A 24277-nucleotide genomic window follows, 5' to 3' on the forward strand; every position below is an offset into this window, starting at 1 on the left:
CTGAGACCAGGGTGACAAGATGCCAACAGGAGGAAGCTTCGGTCCCTTCCCTAAAAGCCTACAACATTTGGGATCCCTGGTTTCTTCCATCCTGTGGGTGTGGGTTTTGTCTTCCTTGACATCTCGCCTATCCGAGGGGTCCTAATATGCTAATGAGGACTCCCATGGAACAAAGGGAGACCCAGCCGGCAGGGAAGTCTGCCCAGGGCCTGTGCATGTATGTTATGAGCCATGGATGCCCAGGGAAGGGAGCCAACCTGCTGCCCTCTTTTAAGTCACCAAGGAGTTGCCTGGCAGGTACAAATTAAGCTCTGACTTTCTGGAAGCTTAAAGCTGACACTGAACCTCAGACACCAAGAGGACACACAGCCCTTGCTTGGTAAGCGCTCAGAGTCCAACGAGGGTAAGCTGTAAATGACCACATCCTTCTGAGCTCTTATCATGGAGCATGAGAAAGGTGTCTTGGGTGGGATTCCAGCAAAAGACAGATGTGAGCTCCCCAAGAAGACACTTCTTGCCTAAGATACCTCCCTCCATCACTGTGGAATCTGATTCCACTTTTACTGGGCTGCCAACGCCCCAGAGAGAACATCCTCAGACACCTAAACACCACCTTCTAGGCAGGGACAAAGCAGTGGTTTCATCTGCCTCTGTGTGCACATCTGACGGGCTGGGACAGATTCCTTCTTAAGGAATAAACACGCTCTTGGCTTAATGCCTTGGAGCAATAAACCCGCTCTTTAAAATCTCACCAAAACCATCACGTGTTTTCACTGTGTGGCTCTAAGCTGGCAGCCAGAGCTCGGTGGCCAACAGCTGTCCAAAGCCAATGGCACTGCTCAGACACTATGGGGGGCCAAGGGGGCCTTTCACTCACCAGACAGTGGGTCTTTGCCAATCATCAAAACATTGGGCAAATTCATTACGATCAGCTGCTGGAGAACTTCCTACAGAGACAAAGCGGGGAAATACCATTAAGAACAGGAACCAGAAATAACAATTTAGTAAATTACAGTCAATCAAGTCACTGGAGGAGTATGCAGGCACTAAACAGTAACTAGGAAGATACCAGGTAATAGGAAGGACTATTCAGATATAAGTGTACATGAAAAATCAAAGACTAACAGTACTTCTGCCTTGATCATTCTCTAATAAAAATTACATCTGCATGTGTACAAAGACTGAAAAGATGAATGGCGTGTTTTTAAAAGATATCCTTAATTATTTTTACTGTAGAGTTTGTACAATTAAAATAGGGAACAAAAATTAAGAGAGGCTACCAAGCCTTTACAACATGATGATTCAGAATCCAAGTGCTAAGTTCTAAACATATGGAGAACTCTGCTACTCTTAGCAGTGACTTTCTGGGAGAGGGGCTCATCTGGGTCAGTAATGGGAAGAAGGCCATCACACACTCGTCTGCAGCCTCTATTCTGGCAGTACTGAAGATTGAACCCAGGGTCTTCAAAATAAGCTATGTTCCCAGACCTTTTTGTTTCCTTCTATTTTGAAATAGGGTCTAAGTAAGTCATTAAGTTGCCTGGATAGGCTTGAATTTAACAACCCTCCTGCCTCAGCCTCCCAGAGCAGAGGGATTACAGGTGTGCACCACACCTAGCTCTCCTGGGGTAGGCTGAGGACAGCCCACAACCTGCATCTTCCAGCCCATTTCTCAGGCCTCTCTTTGCCCAAATCTGCTTTCCTTGTCACAAATCAGAAGATGCATGTTTGATTTTACAAAAGACAAAGAAAGGTGAAGATTTCATAACTATTAAGTGGTCCCTACAGAAATTCTTCAACAAGAAAGCTCTTTTTGTGCCTTTTAAAAGTGTTTCCTTCAAGAGACAGCTTGTCAGGAGTTGCCCAAGGCATAACATGGGGAAGGTCTGTGTTCAGTAGGCTGCCCATGGCACTTGTGGAGAAACAGGGTCCTCACACACTAGCTAAGCCCACAGGGTCCAGCTGAATATCTCAGAGCCACCTTGGCGCCATGAAGTGAGAGAGGGGCCTCGGCAGGTGTGTCAGGAGGGGCCACCCTTTCAAAGGTCACACAACAGTCATTATCCTCCCCCACTGCCTTCAGGTGGCTCCTGCCCTTGTGGGAAATCGGGTAGGGGAAGATGCTACAGCATGCGTTGTACCCACACTTGAGCACACAGTGCCAGAGACTGCCATTCTGCTGTACCTGGGATCCTGTCACTGCATCAGCCACGGCTAATATTTTCTCAAGCATGTGCCAGCTGCTAAGTCACAACAGTTCAGCAGGGAAGTCCAAGTTGTGTGACAGCCTCAGCTATCCATCAGGCTCACAGAACAGAGGTCAACGTAAAAACTGTCTCCTGGTCACCAAAGGATTCCACAATTCCTGAATCCTCCCACAGAACTGGGCAGATGTGCCCCATGCTTCCCAGCTAACTTGGGCAGGAGAAGGGGGTCTCCACCAACTCTGCCCGTTCTGTCACACAGTGCCCTCCCCTGCCTCAACACGACAGTCCAGGGCCCAGGCCACCCTGGGAGAGCCACAGTCATCTTTGCTGACCCTCAGCAGCCCCTCTCCAAACCTAGCTGCTATCTTCTGCTACTGTCCAAGTCTGACAGTCCCGTATCATAAATGAGATACCATAAATGCAGTCAGCTTTTTTTGTGCGCTTGAAATAATTTTGAAGGTCTCTCCAAAGTGGTATTTTATGTCAATGTTAGTCGAAACAAAGTATCACTAGAAAGTGCTATAGAAAACCTATGTATTCTCCTTCCAAAATAGGAAGTTTAATTTTACTTAGTCAATACTTCCTCATTTTCCCACAAGAAACATGTCATCTGTACAATTAAGAAATAATGTTTTGGGCTGGGGATTTAGCTCAGTGGTTCTGCTGCCTGCCTCACAAGCACAAGGACCTGAGTTTGATCCCCAGTACCAAAAAAAGAAAAAAGAAATAATGTTTTAAGCAGGGTGTGGTGGCACACACCTGTAATCCCAGCACTCAGGAGGCTGAGCCAGGAGGAACACTGTGAGGTTGACACCAGCCTGGACTACATAGTGAGTTCCAGGTCAGCCACTAAAAAATTATCTTCCTTTCAAAACCCCACTGGTTTCTTAAGAACCAGTTCTATGGTCAAAAATGCCCTAAGTCATTAACTGGCTGCCCTAAAGGACCATCAGCTACAGGTGCCACAAAAGCAGGCTCAGGGACCAGTGCTATCCAGAAATAACTCCAGCCACATTAATGTCACATTTTCTTTAAAAAAGAAAATGCAAGGGCTGAGAATTTAGCTCAGTGTCATCATGCTTGCCTTGCAAGAGCAAGGTCCTGAGTTCGATCCTCAGTACCCCCCCAAAAAGAAAATGAAGCCTGAGAAAGTATTCTAATAATACACTTTAATGAAGGTGCTATACCTACAATACTTCTTTCAACACATAATATAAAAATAATTACTCAGATATTTCACTTCTTTTTCATACTGCCTCTAAAATCCAGTTTGTATTTTATACGCACCTCTCAATGTGGATGTTAAATTTTCATTGGAAATACTTAGATTGTATGTATATTTCATGAAATTTACAGTTGAAAAAGTAGATTCCAGGCAGGTGTGATGGTGCGTGTCTGAATATCAGCTACATTGGAGGCTGAGGCAGGAGAATCACAATTTAGAGGCCAGCAACTTGACAGTTTCAAAATAAAATTTAAGGAGCCGGGTGTGGTGTGGCACACGCCTGTAATCCCAGCCCTGGGGAGGCTGAGGCAGGAGGATTCTCCTATTCTCAAGTTGTTCCAAAGATACTTAAAACCACTTTCTTCTGGGCTAGGGATTTAATTCAGTGGTGCTGTGCCTGCCTCGCAAGGGCAAGGTCTTGAGTTTGATTCTTGGTACCACACACAAACACACACACACACACCACTTTCTTCTGCATAAATTATCAATTTTTAAATTCAAATTAATTTTTAAAAATCACTTCTTAGACACATGGACCACATCTTGAGGCCCTGTCTGCTGCATGGCTAGAGGCTGCCCATCAGCAATGGCAGGGACTGGGTGGCCTGTGAGTTTCCCCACATTGGTCCTCCCCAGGAAAAGCTCGGCAATGTGCCCTGAGGCTGCTGCAGTGGTGGGGATGCAGGGCAATGGGCCAGGCCCTGAGTCTGGCTGGGACGTGAGGAGGGTGCTGAGCAGAGGACCCTCCTGCCCTCCTGTTGTGGCTGGAACAGAAAGCCACTGTGGAGGCTGAGCTCAGACACCTGGTCCCACCCTGACTGGCTGCTGAGGGGCAGGGCCAAGTGACACTGGAGGGTGGCCCAGCACTGTGCTCTCAGATCTGCCCGCCAGGGACCGGGCTAGGGCTGGTAGCAGCCTCAGGCTTGGGGTGCAGGCTCCCCAGAGATCCCAGCAAAGCATGCAGTAGGGGTGGGATGCAAATGTAAAGGCAGGAAGGTGGAGTCTGTACCCCTTTCCCTCTTTCCCTTCTCCCCTTTACATAGGTTTACTTTCAGGTCCTCCTATAGGATGCTGGGGAAATCCCGGATTTCAGATTTTCCTTTTCATAAAGAAAGTGGACTAACTATCCTGAACGGGCCACCGATAGTTAACCGCTTTTAACAAACCTCCAAAATCAAAGACAAAAACAGATCTGAGAAGAGTGTGTTTGGATCTTGCAAAAGCAGCTCAGTTCTGAGTGCCCTGGAGCATTTTCTAATATAAAAGGAGAGAGAGCCCACCTGACGCCAGCCAAGCTTCAAATCCAAAATCTAAGATCTCATCAATAACCCGAGACCAAGCTGATGAGGCAAAACACACAGGGAGGGGACTCTGCCAAGAAGGATCTGTCAGCCCAGCTGGTCGGGGGTCCCAGGGGCAGCATCTGTGTCTGCTCTTGGAGTCAACAGGCCCAGCAGGCTGCTGTCCCTTGGATTCCAGGCTTCCCTATCTGGACATGCAGGGGTGGAGGTGGGGGTGGAGCTTACAGTGCAGCGAGGCCTTGATCTCAAGGCCTGCAGCACCAGCTCTGTAATCATCAGTAAAGTTCTAAGAATGAACCAAAGAGCAAGGTAAAGCCAGTGTGGTGGCACACGCCTGGAATTCTGGCTACCTGGGAGCCCGAGATAGGAAGACTGCAAATTTGAAGCCAGCCTGGGCAACTAAGCCAGATCCTTCTCCAAAAAGGAGGGGAGGCCTGAGGCGTAGCAGTGTAGCTCAGCACTAAAGTGCTTGTGAGCATGCACAAGGTCCTGGCTCTAATCTGCAGTACTGCTTAAAAAGGTGGGGGCACCAAGTAGATACTTAACATATACATATTGTCAAACCCATGTTTAATAGAGGAGGGAAAATCTCAAAGGAGACAGACCACAATGTTCTTTAACAGAGTGACTGGGATTAGACCCAGTTTTCCCAGCATTTTTCTAGAGTCTGTAATACGCTCATATCTAAATATCTTGTAGGCAGTCAGACAGGGCTAGCCCTCAAGGAGCCAACATGGGAGAACTGAGGCACATTCAACGGTTAGCACTATAAAAAGGAAAAGAGGTACTACTTCCCCTAGAGATGAATAGTGATTGATACCCTAAATGGAAAATGCCTTGTACTTGACTTGTTTTCCATTTATTAGTGATCTCCATTTAATCAGTATTACCTAGGTGACTGTACTTATAATTTTATTAGTTGGTCATGGTTTTGTCCCACCTCATGCTCAACTTGTAGTCTTCCATGGGGTCTTATAGTTTTATCCCACTTTGTTCCCACTTCACCTCATGGCTTTGTTGTATAAAACACCTTTGAAAAGCAGGGTGGGTGGGCAATCCATTTTCCGGTCCCCCTTCTGTCTCTTAGAAACTATCTTTCTCTCAATAAATTTTTCCCATTCTTAATCTCTGTTATTTCTAGAATTCATTCTTTGACTTTGCAGAGAACGAACTTGCATTTGGGAGTTTGGGAGCAGGTTTGGGAGTTGAATTTATTCCCCTATATCAATATCATCTGAAATTAAAACAATTTAGCACCAATGCCATGGATTCCCATACTAAGAACCATAGTCAGAGGTAGCTATTAACCAGGGATGTGAGCTGTGAACAGGACGGGCTTGCTATGAGAAAAAAAAATTATCCACCTTTTCCTGACACAATTCACACGCATCCAAGATAACAAATGAGATGGATTATCACTTTTTTAAATACCTCCCCTCCAAAAGAGACAGCACCTCCAGTATCCCTATCAGGAAACACAAAGCCTGGATCAGCTGGGAGAAGAAATGCTGGCCAGGAGAACACAGGAGGCCTGTGATAAGGGACAGGGCAAAAGCCCTGGGGGAAGAGAGCGCTCACAGCACTGGAGCCCTGAAGGCAGAGGCCCAGGGTCCCGCAGAAAGCCTTCCCACCGAGCCAGGCCCAACTACTATTACTGTATCCTTGGTACGGAAGGGCCATTTTCTCTGCAGGTGGGAGAAACTTTAAGGTCCTAGAAAAGACTCAAGGTAAAAATACTCTTTTATGGATGTGTGGCAGAGGTTAGCTTTGATATTCACTGGAAATAGGGACTGCTGGATCAAGAAAGAAGAGTTCATGAAAAACAGGAAGAAACCTTTTTCTCCCCTTAAATGAAACTGAAGCTCAGTCTTCTATCAGGAAGGCAAAAATGAATGCTGCTGCTGAAGGCAAGGGCATGGAAAGACCCTCCGTGAGGGTCTGTGTGGACACTGTCACTGTGAAGACCGCGAGGGAAACTCCAGAAAAGTTACAACGCACATGCAGCAGACGCAGCCAGAAGGAAGAGTAAGGCCCTCGGTTGCCAAGGAGACAAGGACGATTCAGGCAGCAAAATCAATCTTCCACAATAGAGACAAAATAAAACCACAAAGAATGCTGCTGTTGACCTGCGCACACCCTCAGTCAGATATGAAAAGCCGAACTGTGAGTGATGTCAACTTTGTGCGAGCAGCCAGCACACTTTTGGGTCTGGTCTGGGTTCAGATATTCAAAAGACACCCCCTGCACACCTTGCTGTGGGTGGAGAGCTCCCAGCCTGGCTGGGAAAGCAGGGAAGTCAAATGCACAGCCACAGGACCCGGAGTGCTGCCACGGGGCTTCTGGTCAGGGCTGTGCAGACTTCTTAGGAGCCAGAGAGAGGAGGTCAGAGCCAAGAAATGTCCTAACTACTCAGAGTGAGCCTAAGGTCAACCTTTGGTTATGTAAAAACCACCCCCAAGCTCTGCACTCTGCACTTCCCCCAGGGTGCTCTGCCCCCACAGCTCAGCTCAAAGGACAACCCCTCCCTGCACCTGACTCCTAGAGGCAGGTAAGTTTCTCTCTGGGAACTCCTAATGATTCGGCTACCCACCTCTGGGCACTGCTCACATTTTACTTGTCAATCAACTCTACTCAGTGGCAGCAAAATGCTGTTAATTGTGACAGCTGGGAAAATTAGATCAGAAAATAAGATTTTAAAAGCCTCTTTTGTGTAGGAAGTGTCTTCTCTCTCCTCCCTTCCATACTGACAAGAAAGCCCTGAACACCAAATACTTTGCTTTGCTACAGTGAAGGCGGCTGTTTCCCCTGCTGAGTTACTTCCTGTGTCTTGGAAAACCTGGCAAAATCTGACGCCATGTTCCTTAAACTTCACAAGCTGTATCTGTTAGCAAAAGTTAAAAACATTTCAAAGTGGGAGGAAAAGAAAGGAGTAACGCAGAATCTGCTTTATGATTTTCCATTGAAATTCATGTAAGTAGAATAATGAATACAAATTTAAAGGAAGTATTTCAAAGTGTATATGCAATTCTGGTTTGAATGCAAATGCTAGTGCTTTCTGACTGTAAAATCCCAAATGTGATCCTTTTATGAACAAACTGCAAAACAAGGTTAGTTCTAACTTCCTGTAACAGAAAAGTGACCTCCAAAAGGAAAGATCCCACATATATGCAAACACCTTTTGGCACTCTAGAAGAGATATCTAGACCACCCCACATGACAGCTTCTCCAGAAACTACCTAATGTACGGTGCAGGCAAGTGAAACTCATGAGGGACCCCAGAGGACTTCTGCAGCCAGGAGGAGTATCCAAGATCCTTTACACACACTGCAGTATTCACACTCAGGCCATCTCAATGTTCCTGCATGTCACATCTCAAAACCTCTCGCCTGGATTCGGCCAAGAGGGCTTCTTGCATATACTTCAATAACTTACTAGCCAAACAAAACTGTCTAACAACATGGCACTGGCAATCAACCAACCCACCTACCTCATGCTTCCTCCCTAAAAACACCCTACCCCAGAGAGGTTCCCACCTCTTTTTCTCCCAACATTCCCAGGACAGCATGTCCAGTCGGGGCACTTGGAACTCAGTGTTGGTAAGAGGGTTTCAGGGTATGATCCATGGAAAAGGTGAGCTTGTCCCATACCATGCTGTCTCCCTGTGGCCCAAGCCTGGCATCTTTTGCAGCCAACGTCTGCCTCACACCATCAATGTTGACTCATGACATTCACAGACTGCCACCCCAGCCTAACAAATCCCGCCTCCCACTGTACCACCCCTTGTGAGGGCAGCAGGCTCTTCACCCCAAAACCAAGAGCCACAGTCCTCTTTTCTGGAAATGTTACAACCAGGAGCACAATTTTCTAAGTTAGCTGCTGAGGGGAAAGATAAGTGATGGTTCATCCTGGCCACCTGCTCTGAGCCTGGTGCAGGTGGCTACGTGCTTGTGATTCTACCTGTACAGGGGCCCCTCCAGCTCCCCCACAGCCCCTCCAAATAGGACAAGAGGCCCTGGCAAAATCAGCGGGTAATGAAGAGCTTTCCTGTTAAGAGGCTGCCACAGAAAGCTGTCGCTAGACTCAATCCATCTGTTCTACTCATTTCAAGCATTCTGGGGGTCCCCAGGGCCTCAAACAAGTTCCAACTGCACAAGCCTGGGAGCACTAACTCCCCTAATTAGGCCGTGCTGGGTCCCAGTGCCCAACAATCTGAAGGCCTGTCTGAGGTTATGAAATGAGAAAACTTCCTTCTCAGAATACTTCCTAGCTTCCTGTCCTACTGGCTGTGCTCACAGAAACAAATATATGACCATTCTTTGTTCACAGAAAGGAAAGAAATATTTCCTCCAAGCTGAGGTGACAGAACTATGGGGAAGCAGCACCTGGAAACCCCCACAAGTAGGAGCAAAGCCTCTGAGGCTGCCTCTGCCCTTAACCTGCTGTGATCTCTGAGCCACAACCTCGTCTGTGACCAGAACTGGGACTCTATGGTGTCTAAGGAGCTTTGGCTCCTGCAGAAGGGGGAGGAGGGGCTGGAAAAGGGCAGGCTGCTGCTAAGGGGAGCCCTGCACTTCTCTGGGCCTTAGGAGCCTAAGTGCCAGCTCCGACAGGCAGCATGTACCACATGTCCAGGAAGAACCCAGGGGAACCAGCAAGAATAGGCCTCAAGGGTACCGGCAGCCACTGGGAACACCTGCCCTGTGTGATGACCAGGGCTACCTCGTGTACAGGTCTTACCCGATGCCAGCCAGCACCTGTTCTAAGCCTCTGGACCAAGGACCATAGCAAGAGTGATGGGGGAAGTGCAGAGGCAGAAGCTGGGCACAGCAGGATGTGTCCCCCCTCAAAAAAGAACTTATGCCACACACCAGACCACAGGTAGCCAGAGTTGGATCTAAGGGACCAATGGCTGCAGTGATACCACCAGCAACCACAGGGGGTGCTGCAGGTCCCAAAATGGGCTAGTAGGCGGGTGCAGATGTGCACAAAGCTCAGTCAACAGCAGGGCACAGTGGGAAACAGAAGAGCCTCAGGGATTACCTTAGTTCTGGGAGACAGCTAACTGGGGTAGGGAAGCCAGGTCTCCCGAGAGCTGCCCCAGGTCTCTGTACCATGACACACAAACCTTCATTCCACGGTGTCTCCTGGAACACTACAGTGTACCACGGCACACCAGGGATATGCTCTAGGGCTGGGCTGGGATGGGGGGTACTGAGACTAAAGTCTAGGCCAGGAGATAGCAGGGGAAAGAGAGCTAAGAGGGTCCCATCCTCAAACTTCAAGATCTGGGTGACCCTGCCCTCTGTACCCACCTAAGTCACCCTTCCAGCCTAAAGCAAAACAGTCATTGCTGAGGTTGGCACAACAAGCCTGATTTCATGGCCACGAAGGATCTGACTACTAAGGTTCAGTCACCATAGAACCTCTGAGCTTCTGGAAAAGCCAAGGTATCTGCTGATGGGTGGGCAAGGCAGGGCAGAGTTGGCGTAGCCAGAGTACAGCTTGGGGGATGCCTCCTGGACACACCCAGCAGTTGGGCCTCCTGGCCCATCCAGGGCAGGGCTGGCTGAAGCACCTGTAACTGGCACCTGCCCCCTCACACACTGCCTGATGCTGCTTCCCTAGCTCCCTTACTTCCAGGGTGCAAGTCGGAGCAGGAGTGGCAGTGTGTGCTCAGGAGCTTCCACCACAGGTGGCGAGACAAACCACATGGCCTGCCAGGACCTGAGAGGGAAAGAAAGGCAGGCAGGGGAGCCCACTGCCCCAAGCCACAGCCTGAACTCCAGCCGCACCACGTTAAGTACCATACGACCGGGTACCAAAGCAGATCCCTGGGCCCAGTGACCCTAGCAGAAGAGCCGCCTTTCCTTTCACATATGCCACCAGATGTCCTGGGCACTGTCAGGGATCACAGAGTGCTTGCCTGGGGACTACAGACAGAGACAAGAAAGAGTACAACACCTGCAACGAGGGCACACAGGGTGTCACTGTGGGCCTGGCCCTGCCCTCAGGGAGCTCACAGCCTCGGAGGGGACAGTCCTGCCTGTAAAGCCTGGCTTCTGAACAGAAGAGATGGGAAGTGCCTGAGCTGGGGTGGGCGCGCCAGGGAGGGGGAATCCAGAGAGGCTCTGCTACGGTTTGGATACCATGTATGTCCCCAGAGGTTTGTGGTCCCCAGACGGGGCTCAGTGGGAGACCATTAGGTGGGGAAGGTGGTATTGCCTTGGAAAAGATTATACAGCTCTTAAAGGACCCTGGTTAGTTCCCTCTAGGGCAGGTTATTATAAAAAGAATGAGCCTGACCTCTGAGTCTCTCTTGCTCCCAATCCTGTCATGTGACCTCTTCTGCATGTGCTCCTATCACTGTGACACCCCCTGCCTTGAGGTCTTCAGCAGAGGCCAAAACAGTGGATCTGACCTGCACGTCAGCCTCAAAAAAGGTGAGCTAAATAGACCTCTTTTCTCCACAAAGTACTAAGCCTCTAGTATTTTGATACAACAACAGAAAACAGACAAATACAGGCTGCAAGGAGACAGTAGCCCTGACATGACCTGGAAAGAATGGGAAGCAGATGCCACACAGGCAAATGTAGATGTGTAGGCTGTGGTGGGGACAGAGGAGGTGAAAAGAAAGGCACAGCGAGAATCAGAAGGTGTCCTCCACCCCACGTCTCTTAATGCAAATGTTAGACTGACCTATGCCCTCCACAGTCCCTGAGCAACAACTGAGAACCAGATTCGCACACAACCCCTGCTCAGGGAGCGTCCCATCTATGAATGCAGTGACGAGTCCTCTGTGCCAGCTGCACCACCAGCCAGTCACTGCTGGGCCTGTTTCAGTCTCGTCCAGGTGGCCAGGTGGGCAGGCATCACCCCAACACACAGGCAACCAAGCACCGTGCCTGGCACGTGATCAGGCCTCAGCAGGTGCCAGCAGGACCTGGGCACTGCTCCCCTGTGCTCAGGGGCTTACTGCATTTCCCCCATGGGCAAAGGCAGAGTCCACAGCCTCAGAGAGCAAAGCCCACAGAGAAAAATGGGGCACAGCTACTTGTGTGGGGCTCAGGGTCCATTCCAGAGACCCAGAAATCCTCCTGCACCCTCCTCTATCACCCTGGGCCCAGCATGAAGAAGGAAGGCTTACACCCCGGCATCTGCTGGCACTTTCTTCTCTCTTCTAGCCTGGAGCAATGGGGGAAACACACACACACACACACACACACACACACACACACACACACACACACACACACACACAAGGGTCCATTCCAGAGACCCAGAAATCCTCCTGCACCCTCCTCTATCACCCTGGGCCCAGCATGAAGAAGGAAGGCTTACACCCCGGCATCTGCTGGCACTTTCTTCTCTCTTCTAGCCTGGAACAATGGGGGAAACACACACACACACACACACACACACACACACACACACACACACACACACACACCCCTGCCTGCTGCACCATCAGGGGTGCTTTCCATTCCCCAGGGCCTGCAGCCACAGGACTCACACAGAGGACTGTGGGGTCTGAGTTCAGAGCTGAGTAGGCATGGCTGACTAGTGATGCCTGCTTGGTACTGTGATGACTCTGTGCCCGGGAGGATGAATGGCAAAGGCTGGAGAGAAGCAGGGAGCTGCCATTCTCCAGGTGGGTGAGTGAGCAGTTAGAATACTGCCCAGCAGGCCCACCCTGCAAACCACCCACTCCTTCCAGAGAGTCAGCAGCAAGACTGATGCCATCTTTCAGAGAACAAGAACCTGTTCCATCACCTAGAATTTATTCTCTAGCAGGAAATTAGGAAAGCAAATTCAAGACACAGCTGAAAAGCTGGAGAAGAGGAAGGTGAAGAGATGACAAATTTCTTGAGTAAAATATCTCAGCAGGAAGTGAAATCTTAACAGATGTTATCAACTTCAGGGGCTCCACCAGGCTGTGGGCACGAGCAGGGGTTGGTGGTGACTCAACAGCCAGCCTGCCCTCTGGCCCCCACCAGGCTCAGTCCTCTGTCCTAAAACATCCACCTGCAAACCCTACCCAGAGCCTCTACCCCTCTGTTGACAATAACCGCTCCTTATTAGGGTTCCCCAAGCCCCTCCTTTGTCCTGCCTGAGTGTAACCTGCATTCCTGCTCATTGGGAACTCAGGGTCCCCAGGGTGGGCACTGTGGCAAGTTCACCTGCTAGGCCACAGCAGATGTCCACCAAGTGCTGGCTAACCAGAACTGGCTACAAGGAGAAAAGTGTTGTGATAAGAGAGGCCTCAAACTAAACACATGGTGTAAAGAACAAACAATGATAAATCGGAGGACCTAATAAACCAGAAGCTGAGCCAGACATTGTGTTACCGCCTCTAGTCTTAACTCTGGCAGGTGGAACCAGTTAGGCCACAAGCTACCTGCTAATGCAAGGTCCATTCGATCCACAGATATATCTGACAGCTCAGGACACTGTAATAAGGGAGGGAGGTGAAGAGGTGAACAAATACATGGTGCGTGTATGTGCTAGGAAGTCCTAAGTGAGTGAGCAGAAAATAAAGATGAGAAGACAAAGCACAACTTTTTTTGGGGGGGTGCCAGGGATCAAACTCGGGTCCTTGCACTTGCAAGGCAGGTGGTGGAACCACTGAGCTAAATCCCCAGCCCCAAAGCACAGCTTTTTAGACAACCATGATGGACACAAAGCCATCATGGGTACTGGCTCAAAGATGGCCTTCAATGAAGGGAGACACAAGTGCAAGGAGGGTGTGAAACAGGTGTAGATGCAGAATGAGGGTTCCAGGCAGAGGGAAGAGCAGGTGGGAAGGACTCACACCTGAACATGCTATGCACAAGGTGGCCCAGGTGTTTCCAACAGTCTAACAGTATCTGGCTTGACCTCTCTGAAGACCCAAAGGGCACAAGGAGCTCTCGTAGGAGCAGAGGTTACAACGAAGGTTTAGGCCTGAGTTCCAGGCACGGGTAGCTCTGACAGTGGCTACCTGGAGTGCTGCGTAGGGAAGGATTCTGAGGCCAGGTCTGTGCAAGGGTTGACTAGTGATGACTGAGCTGGGAATTAAGATAGTGACACTTACTTATGAAACCCGATGTGATAGGCATCGTAAAGTGTATGTGGTACCAAGTATCGAGGGGATGTGGGCAAGAGACAGGTTATTCTCTGGGTACAAAGCTGTGGACTTATCTTCTGCTAAATCAGCCTTACTTTCCCAGATGGAGCCAGACTATCCTGCTCCTAGCAGCTTTCAGGGCCCGGCACATTAGGAGATTCAACCATCACTTGTCAGACAAGCTGACAAATGGCTCCAAACCTCAGAGTTAGTGTGTAAGTGCACTCAGGGCCTGACAGTGCATCCCATGCCCGAACAGAGCAGAACCACAGTCTGTACCCCACCAGCATGGCACCAAGGGAACTCCTCCAGCCAGAACAAGATGGGAAGGCTCAACTTTGCACACTGTCGAGCACCTGCTGTGCGCCTGGCTCAGGTCCAAGGCGCTGCAGTTTACACACTCTGCGCCGTGTTCAGCAGGGCCAGTGCTGTGACTGTGCCAACCATACTGAGAATAAAGTGAGATGCATGCAGACGATGACGACCCACAAGCTCACACCACCTTCCACCCTGGACTCTTGGTCTGCTTGGTGAGAAGAGGCTTGAACACAGTGAGCCACCAGCCTGCAGCCCAACAGGTGGATGGAAGGGATCCAAGGAGTTGGCAGGTGGAGAGGTCCCTGTGAGTGTAATGGCCAGGAAAGGCCTCACTGCTCACTCATGGCTAAGGCCCCCAGGAGAGGCAGATGATAAGCCAGGATTCCCTCCCCAGTGAGTACAACCTGTGCTCCCAGAGCCTCCCAGGCCTAAGCTGAGTCTAAGGGCAGTGACACATCAAGCGAGGTTAGGACTCTTTGTTGGCATCAGCCCCCTAATGTTGGTCCTTATCTTCTGAACTTTATACACCTACCTCATTTTTTTTTCTTTTGTGGTGCTGGGGAGTGAAGCCAAGGTCTTGGCACTGAGCTACAACTCCAGCTTGTTTTGTTTAGTTTTTAATTTTTAGACAGGGAGACAAGTGTCTAAGTTGCCCAGGCTGGGCTCAAACTTGCAACCCTCCTGCCTCAACCTTCTACTGTGCTGGGATTACAGGTGTACACCACCACACCACATCGTTCATGTCTTCTTTCATTCAACAAGTACTTCTTGGGTCCTGATCAGTTTGAGGCAGTACACTAGAACCCACGATGTGATGGTAGGTGAAGCAGACAGGAGCTTTGCCCCCTGGGAACTCAGATGGAGCTCACAGCATTTATTAGGTGGCAAGCAGAGTTGGGAAAGAAGCCCTGGTGGGACATTGGGGCAGGAGTTTTGTACAGAAGGAGAAGAAGAGTGCTAGAGGCCAGCACTGGTCACCCTGAGCCATTTCCCACCAGGAGGCAGGGAGGAGAGCCACAGAAGCATGGGCAGTGTTTCTCCTGGGCAACACCCTCCCAATGGACCAGCCAGAGGGGTGTAGGCTATAGCATTGGCTCGGTCCCCAGGAGGCGGCCCACAGATGCCCAGACCTGCTAAGGTGAGAAGGGACTTTGTCCAACACTGCTGAGGTGCTCACGGCCAATCACCCAAGGCCAGCATTCCAAAGTGACCGCAGCGTCCAGCTACCCAGTGACAGGAAGGCAGGCCATGAGCCAGACAGCCCCCGGGCAGCAGCTATGCCCACCAGGTGGTTCTCACCCCATGTGCATGGAGACACTGTTTTGAGAGGAGGGAACACAAAGACAAACAGAAGCCATAACAGAGCACCCCACTGCACAGGCCAGCTCCCCCACCTCTTGACTGTCTGTCCTGAGCTCTGTAGGGAGCAGAGGGACAGTGGCCAGAGCACTGGCTGGAAGCATCAGGTTGGTGAGACACACTTTTCCTCTGAAGTAGGGCTCCGAGCCCACAGGCTGCTGTGGAGATGATAGTTCATGCTGGAGACACGGTACCCATGGCGACACTTTGTGTCACAAGAGCAGCAGCACTGCGACTGTTACTTCACTAAATTAGTGAGCAAGAGAAATTCAGAGGGGTCAAGTGACATGCCGGGCTCACCCGAGAGTGGGCAGAACATGGGATCTAAGATCCAAGACTTCAAGTATCTTGCTTTAAAAAAGATCCTAAAAAGTCTACAGGTCAACTCAAGATTCTGCTGCCTTTTAAACCCACAGAATTCATGGTACAATCTTTGCATATCCAGCAATGCTCAGAATCATGGGGATAAGGGGCCTACGTAATCCAACATTAGAATTATGCTCAGCTGCAAGTAACAAAGACCTAAAAGCAACTTACTTGAGATTCAAGTTTATGAGAAGCCAGATGCTGTAAGAGCTCATGCTTGGGGTGCGGGGCCCATGCTCTTTGGGTCTTGTCTCTGTGGGAGCTGGAGCCCCAGCCCTCATGCTGCACTGCAGGCAGCAAGAGGAGGAAGAGGAAGAAGCTCAGGTGCCACATCCTAGGAAGGCTTCCCAGAGGAGGGGCAACCTCACTACTTACACCTCGACACTTGGCCCACCTGGCCACAGGGAAGCTGGGGCTGGACAGAAAGGGCACAGTGGGCACAGGACTGGGTAGCTTTCCGCCTCCAAAGAGGAGCCAGAGCCTGACCTCTGGCTTTATGGGAATTACCATCCTGTAAGACAGATACACGCACACATGTGGAAATGATTAGTGGGTGAGACCATTTATAACAAGGCACTAATTGTGTGACACAGATAGGAAACAAGCAATTAAAGAAGAGTAAAGCCACAAGCAGGCTGAGGTCACAACAGCCAGCAGGTGTGATGGCATAGGGAGACCTGAGTGGACAGATAAATGGTGACCAGACTGAAGCAGGAGAGGTAACTATGGAAACTCAGACTCCACCCCAATTCCCAGCCAGCACTGGGCCATCGTAGCCTTTGCTAAAACCAACCAGGGGAGGGAGGTGTTGGGCCTGATATGCAAAGAACTGGGTTAATTACTGAGCATAATCCTTGGCTCCTGACACTCATTTTTGGTCCACACAAGGCCCATTTTCATTTAACCACTTTCTGCAGAGTAATAACCACCTGCAAACCCTCCACCCAAAGCAAAACCCAGGACCCTGAGAGCAGCCCACAGCTACCAGATGGCCACCACCCCTGCCTCCTCCCACGCCATACAACAACCTGCCTCAAAAGCACACATTTCCAGCCCTCTTTTTCATAAAGTTTTATTGCATCTGTGAATATTCCTAGACAGTAAATCTGCTTTAGTTCTTTTAACTTTAGAACAAAGGAATTGTGCTGTGTGGGATGTGTGGGAGCATGCTATTTTACTTAATATTTATGTATGGCTAGAATTCATCTGCAGCACTGCATGCTACTGCAGTTAATCTGCTTGGACAGCTGGATAATATTCCATTGTGCGGTCGTGTCTTAGTGTATTCATCCACTTTCCACTGACGGGCATCTGGGCTGTGTCCAGGTCCTGTCACTGCACACAGAAGTGCAGAGAACATTCTTACACCAGTCTCCCAGCACCCATGTGCAGAGTTTCTCTCGGGTGGGCACCCGGCAAAATGAGTCGGCCTGCTGGGTACGTGGGTGCCGAACTTCAGGTGTGAATGCCAGCCTGTTTCTCCAGCATGAACATCAACTTGCACTCCCACCAGTGGCAAATGAAAAACAGCAGCAAACACTTGTGACACACTGGCTTGGTCCCTACAAAACCCCATGTGCCAGAGGAGCACATAAACCCATCGTGACCCAGAACCACAGACTTATGTGTGGAAGGGCAGGGTCTTTTTTGGTACTGGGGATCAAACTCAGGACCTTGCACTTGCAAGGCAGGTGGCAGAACCACTGAGCTAAATCCCCAGCCCGAAGAGCAGGGGCCTAACCACTTACCAATCTGACTCTAAAACCCTGTGCTCCTACCACCCACGTGCCCACTGGACAGGGCAAGAAAATCTAGGCAGCTCTTACCAGAGGCAGTAGCTCTGCCACAAGAAGCTGACACTGCTGTCAGAGGGTTATGTAAAGGTAGATACCTCCACAGGGTCAAGTGTGGGGTCAAAACAGATACTCCCAGACCAGTCTGTACAGGACCAGTCTCATTTCCCCAGGGTGGCCAGGGAATGGGCCCACGGATGTGCAAAGGGGACTGACTGTCTTGCATGGCCAGTGTTGCTCACCCTATCCTCAGTGCCTTGACTCCCAAGCCACCTCACAGCAAGCACCAGAGCAGGAGGGTGACGGGGCTCACAAAGAATGGCCTCCAGCCAGAGCCAGCTCCACCCTCCAGCCTGGCACCTGTTCTCTTGCTGGCTGTAGGCATGTGGCTCGGGACAGCTGGCAGCCATGGCCTTGCACGGCCAGGCCTGGCACCTATACCCGGGCCTCCTGCTGGCGTTCCTTACTCAGCCTCGTGCCCAGTGAGTCTGCCTGAAGCCAATGAGGAAAATCTGAACTCTGTCCTTGAGACGGTTGGTTGGTTCCCGGGAAAGGGGTCTACCCTGAGATCAAGATGAGAACATTTCAGTCAAGGCAAACAGGACTGGGGCTGAATACAGGCATCACTCAGCTGTGCTGTCCGGTGTGATTTCAAAATGGGCTGCCACTGTTAGGGGCCAGACGACTCCATAGTAAGGAGGCTCCTCCATTTACAGGGTGGGATCCTACAAGGATGGGGCCTGACCTTCCAGCCTCCGGGGTGGGATCCGAAGATAGTCCTTACACACACATGCTCAGCAAATGTCCAATAAAAACAAAAAACAAAAGTCACATTACTGTTTATACAAGGGTATAAATAACCTTTGTAAAAAAAATTTTTTTTGGTACCAGGGATCAAACTCAGGTCCTTGCGCTTGCTTGCAAGGCAGGCGGCAGAACCACTGAGCTAAATCCCTGGTCCTGTAAAATTGTTTATGACAGGATGCTGACCATCCTGGGGTGGCTGGATATACTGCAAATTTTCAGAAAGCATTAATTACATAAAAGGGCTGGGGGAGGAGCAGACCTGCAACTCTAACAGATAAATCATTATGATGGACCGAAATGTTATATGCTCGCTGAAAAGGTTCTAGCAGACTTTCATGTGCTTACAAACATTTTTATTGTGAAAAACTGCAAATGTAAACATAAGAAGCAAGGGTACAATTAGGTCCCTCAACCCCATCCCTCCAGTTCAACAATGAGCAGGCATTGCTTCATCCATTTTTGTCCCTTTGCTGTAAAAGAAATTTAAAGCAAATGCCAGCATTGTGTCGTTCCTTCTCCATAAGAATACACTTCCAAAGTACACTGGCATTTTCTTACATGACCACAACTACATGCTTTAAAAAAGTGTTCCCCTGCCAGGCGTGGTGGCACATGCCTTTAATCCCAGCACTCAGGAGGCTGAGACAGGAGGATCGCTATGAGTTCGAGACCAGCCTGGGCTACGTAGTGAGTTCCAGGTCAGTCTCAACTACACAGTGAGAAAAAAAAATAAATAAATAAATAAAATAAAAATAAAAATTTTTCCCCTTCTGAGCTTCATAAAATGAAGGCCGCTATAGATGTTTGGAGGCCAGTCCAGAAGTGAGGGAGTGGGTGCAGGGAGGGGCAGGGCCCAACAGTGAGAAAAATAAATAAATAAATAAATAAAATAAAAATAAAAATTTTTCCCCTTCTGAGCTTCATAAAATGAAGGCCGCTATAGATGTTTGGAGGCCAGTCCAGAAGTGAGGGAGTGGGTGCAGGGAGGGGCAGGGCCCAGGGCAAAGGGAGGACACAGAATTCCAAGCAGTGGACACCCAGCCTTGGGGAGAGCTGTGATCTGCACGCCCTTCACAGATTTGTTTTATCCATTCTGAGCCTGTAATCTGGGGCCACTGGCCCAGGAGGATGAAGGTGGTGGCTCACGCTGCAGCCCACTCAACCCATGCAAGGGTGCAGTAACATAGCTGGTGGGAAAAAATCAACCTACAGACTGGGCCACGAGGCAGTGTGTGCCTGGATCCCGCTGAGTGTACCCCCAGAGACTCACGAGGTGGGCAGCAGTTGGAAGGTACTTCCCCACGGGACTCTAGAGTCTCCAGTCCCCCAGACTAGCACCCAAGGTTGACTCCAAATCACAAAATAACTAGAGCACAGAGCACTGAGATCACAGCAGGCACAATTCACCAAGTGGCATACACTTACTTTTTGGGCAAAGGATTTTACACTTTGATGTAAAACAAATTTTAAAGCAAACTGGAGCAACTCGTGTCATTCCATTCCACCCCTTCATCAAATGCATCTCGAAAAAATACTGGCATTTTCTTACAAGACCAAAATTACACACTTTAAAATTGTTCTCCCTGCATGCTTCATAAAATGAGGGCCTCTACGTGTTTGGAGACCTGCCCAGGGTGGACAAGGCCCAGAGGTTGTACATTCTTCCTGCTACTGAAGGAAAGCACTTTAAAACCTGGCACATAAAGAGGGTGCAGGCAGCAGCTTTTATAACTTTCTGCCCCAGGTGCCCATGTGGCTGCAAGATGCCTAGAGGGGACAGCAAAACTGTCTTCTACCTCAGTGGGGTCTCTCCTCCAAGACCAGCCTCTCCTCTGAAATCGGAGCCAGTCTCCCTGCCTCCTTTCATGGTACATTTTCTCAACAGCCCATTTCATCAGAATCAGTTTGATATTTTACCCTAAGTGTTTAACACTCTTCATTCCCTGTCTTTCCCCCCTCTCTCTTTCTGTACTAAAGGACTGAATCCAGAGTCCCTTTTGCTATAATTTCTATCAGTACACATTTGCAGTATATACTGATTACATTCATCATGGGAAATTGGTACATGTACATAAAACAGCTTAATTTTTAAAATGTTTTCCATTTGCAAAAGATCCATCATCCTGTTTCCTGTTATCTATCTTATATTTTATTCTTTAAATTATTTATACTGGGTTTATGGGTTTCTCATATAAGAGAAGTCATGTTGTATTTAAGCTTGTGTCTGATTTATTTCACAAAACATTGTTGTCACGGTGCATCCAGTTGCCAACAAATAATTCAAATTTATCCTTCTTTATACCAGGGCCTTTTGTTATTTTTTTATTTGGGGACCAGGTCTTGCTAAGTCACCTGGGCTGGGCTCTAACTTGCAATCCTCCTGCCTCAGCCTCCAAGAATGCTGGGATCATGAGCGTGGGCCATGGCACCAGCTGAATTATTCTTTAGTGCAGGACAATAGAGAGCACACTGGGCCGAGGGTCAGCAGCTTTGGGTTCTACTTTTAGACCTACCATTACACAGAAATGAGCCACAAGTCCTTTCATCTATAGAAAAAGACATGCCACCCAACGTGCAGGAAGCTACTCTCCTCCTCTTGCCTCCGTGACAGACACCACTAAATGATTATGTACTTTTTTCCACAGATCAAGGTCAAAGACCCTTGGCACAGCCACAACTAATCAGTCTGTACCCAGGATAAGGCCTGTTTGTCACTCCCTGGATGAGAAGGTCTCTAAGGGCTGCACAACACAACAGGCACAGATTAAGCACCAATAAGGAACGCAAGGAGCTCTGCCCCAGGGACCTGGACTCTGGCTCAGGCTATTTTATTAGGAAGAGTTCTCCAAATGAAGGCCCTGAGCAGGCTGTTCACTCTCAAGCTCAGCCTCCACTTTTCTGAGTCCTAGGCTCCTCCAGGCCCAGGGCTGAGAGGGGCCATGGTGGGTCCCATGGAACCAGCCAGCAAGGAGGGACAGAGGACTGGAGAAGAGAAGAAACACACCCAACCACTGAGGCGGGGGTAAGATTACACCTGACTCCAGCCTGAGATCCAGGCACAGGTGCAAGGAGACCCTGGATCTCACAGACCACGTGGCCTCCTAGAGAAAATTCAAGGGAGACCACAGGAGACATAGGCTCCATCACACCCTCTAAACACAACCCACACACCAGCTTTTTGTTTTGTCTTTATTTTTGCTTTTGCTGGGCTAAGGATCAAACCCAGGGCTTCGCACATGCTACATAAGTACTCTACCCGAGTTACACACCAGCCCTCACATGCCAGTTTTTACAACCTGTCTTCTCTCCACAAGTGGCACAGGCCCCAGAAATCCATCAGCTCTGGGCTTCAACCTCTGTCCTAGTCACTGAGGAGCCACCACAGGCCAGATCCTGCACAGCAGAACCCTCCCCCAGGAAGGGCCCTCAGCCCTGACAGCTGGAGTCTACCTTCCCACAGCTCCCAAGAGGCCATGGCAGTTCTACCACACTGGCAACCTCCTCTTCAAAGCAGATGGAGAGTCTTCAGCTCTGGGAACTCCTCAGCACCTTCTAGCCCAGGGCCTCTGCAGAATGGAGCCCAGGGAAGCTGCTAGAAGTCAGGAGTGTCACTCCTCAAGTCTGGGCTCCAGTGGGGGATCTGATCGGACTCAGGGGCCCAGAAGGGCCAGGAACCACTGGTTTTGTTTCTGCCCACAGCGAAGCTTTGATCCAGCCCCTCCCTAGTGCCCAGGAAGGGGGCTCCTCCCTCATTCTGCTGGGCACTGGAGTGTAGAGGAGGGCAAGAAGGGCAGAGCCTGGGGCACTCTGCCTCCTCAGAGGTAACTTATTAAGCAGCCCATCTTTCTGGGCTGAGGATATTCCACCAAGTGATCCGTTTACTTTGCAAAACCAGTTCTCCCCCTTTAAGAATGGTGTGGGGCTTGGTGAATGGCCGATGGGAAACCAGACACCCCTGGGAACAGCTCCCTTCTCGAGGAAATGAAGCGCTGAGAAAAGACATAAGCGCTGCTGCAGGTTATAAACCATGTTACTGTCTGTTGCAAGCTGGAGCCTAGATAGGGAGCCTGGTCTCCCATGGAGAGGAGTTAACACCTTAATGGGACAGCATCGAAAGAGAAGAGGCCTATTCTCACTGTGAGACAGAAACAAATTTATCTGCTATAAACTTTTCCAGGGATAGTGATACTGTGAAACCTGCAGAAAGGCAGAGGCCCTCTACTTCCACAAGGAAGGGCAATTCTGTGCTCTGCACCAGGAGCCAGCCTTCAGGGAGCCACACCGAGCACCACAGCATACTGTGTCTCCTGGAAGACAGTCTAAGGGTTTCACACCTGGAGACCAAGGGGATGAGTGCATCCAATAAAAGTGAAGAGAGTGAATGAATCCATCAGAATTAAAGCCAGGAGGATCATCCAGTTCTTCTGAAGAGCAGAGATTATGGTTCTAACTACTGTGCTGTGAATTATGCAAGGGCACATGGAGGAAGGGATGGCCTACCTATCTCATCACATACCCTCCCCAAGGGCCCCCACACTTGAGGTTACTCCATGGGACAGATGCAGCTGGTTAACTGGCTGCAGAGGGGTACTGATAAGCCACATGCTGGACTCTGGGCCCTGAGCCCTCACTTGCCTCCCTCTCTGGTCACAGATAGCTCATAGAGGACCCAGCCCCACTGCGGCACCCTTGGTCACCAAAGAATCCCAAGGAAAGTCACACGGCTGCATCTGGTGACATTCTAAAGCCTGTTCCTCAAATCCACAGTGAGGGCATAGCTCCTAGATCACCAGCCACCCAGCATCAAAGGACAATACAATTTCTGTCGTCTAAAGAAGACAGACCCTTTCCTTTCCTGTTTTCTTTCAAAGCAGCTTCTCCCTGTGAGGTGATGCAATGTGACCTCTCAGATTGAAAAAAAAAAGTGTTTCTAATAAACCAAGCCGACCCGGTCCCACCAACCTGGTCCCACCGACCCGTTTCCCAGAAAGTGCAGACCCTCCAGGAGCACAGCACCACCTCCAGCTGGTTCTGTTCTGAGGCTCAGGCATGCAGGTCTACAGGACCCCAAGGCATCAGAAGTCCATGTGAAAAGCGTCCATTGTAGGACAGGTCTTACCTACTAAAAACCTAACAGCGAATATCAGCCAAACAGGTCAGGGCCTCGGTGGGAAATTCCATGTCCCCCATATTCAGAGTTCTCCTGCTCCATAAGTAACTTTAACACAAAAAAATGCCCCTGAGGGCAGGGATTTGGCTCAGTGGTGCCACCGCCTGCCTCACAAGCACAAGGACCCGAGTGCAATCCCTGGTACCAAAAAAAAGCTTCTGAACACCCCACCACTCCTGCCCAATAAAGCCACAGTCCATGCCACCTTTGTTGTCACAGACTATCAACCAGTCTAGACCCCCTCACCTTCAGAAGCGTGGAGCCAACCATGTCATCTGTCTCCAGGAAGGCAGCCAGAGTGCACTATAATGGGCCAGTTCCGGCAACCCCTAGGTCAAGTGCAGGAATAGCAATGACTGTAATGTGTACTAAGTGCCAGGCTCCATCCTTAGTATTTTAAATATACAGACTGAGCTGGGCATAGAGGTACACACCATTCTGAGAGGCTGAGGCAGGAGGATTATGAATTCAAGCCCAGCCTGGGCAACTTAGCAAGACCTTACCTCAAAGCAAAAAAGGGCTGGAGGGCAGGGGATGTAGCTTAGTGCCTGCCTGGCAAGCACAAGGTCCTAAATTCAATCCCTGGTACAAAAAGTGGGGGGGGGAGATGCAGTACAGTGTGAAAGGT

General features: G+C 49.8%; 1 protein-coding gene across 1 annotated transcript in view; it reads right to left on the reverse strand.

Annotated features, from left to right (window-relative positions):
- Ccdc88c (coiled-coil domain containing 88C) overlaps positions 1-24277 on the reverse strand; it is a 117521-nt gene that overhangs the window by 67756 nt on the left and 25488 nt on the right. Inside the window, exon 4 of the mRNA XM_033766762.1 lies at positions 878-947. Within this exon, the coding sequence (XP_033622653.1) occupies positions 878-947 (70 nt within the window). The remainder of the gene's footprint in view (positions 1-877; positions 948-24277) is intronic.

Source organism: Fukomys damarensis, unplaced genomic scaffold (assembly GCF_012274545.1).
Source record: "Fukomys damarensis isolate Sample0158 unplaced genomic scaffold, DMR_v1.0_HiC HiC_scaffold_21, whole genome shotgun sequence".
In the NCBI taxonomy this organism is placed as follows: Eukaryota; Metazoa; Chordata; class Mammalia; order Rodentia; family Bathyergidae; genus Fukomys; species Fukomys damarensis.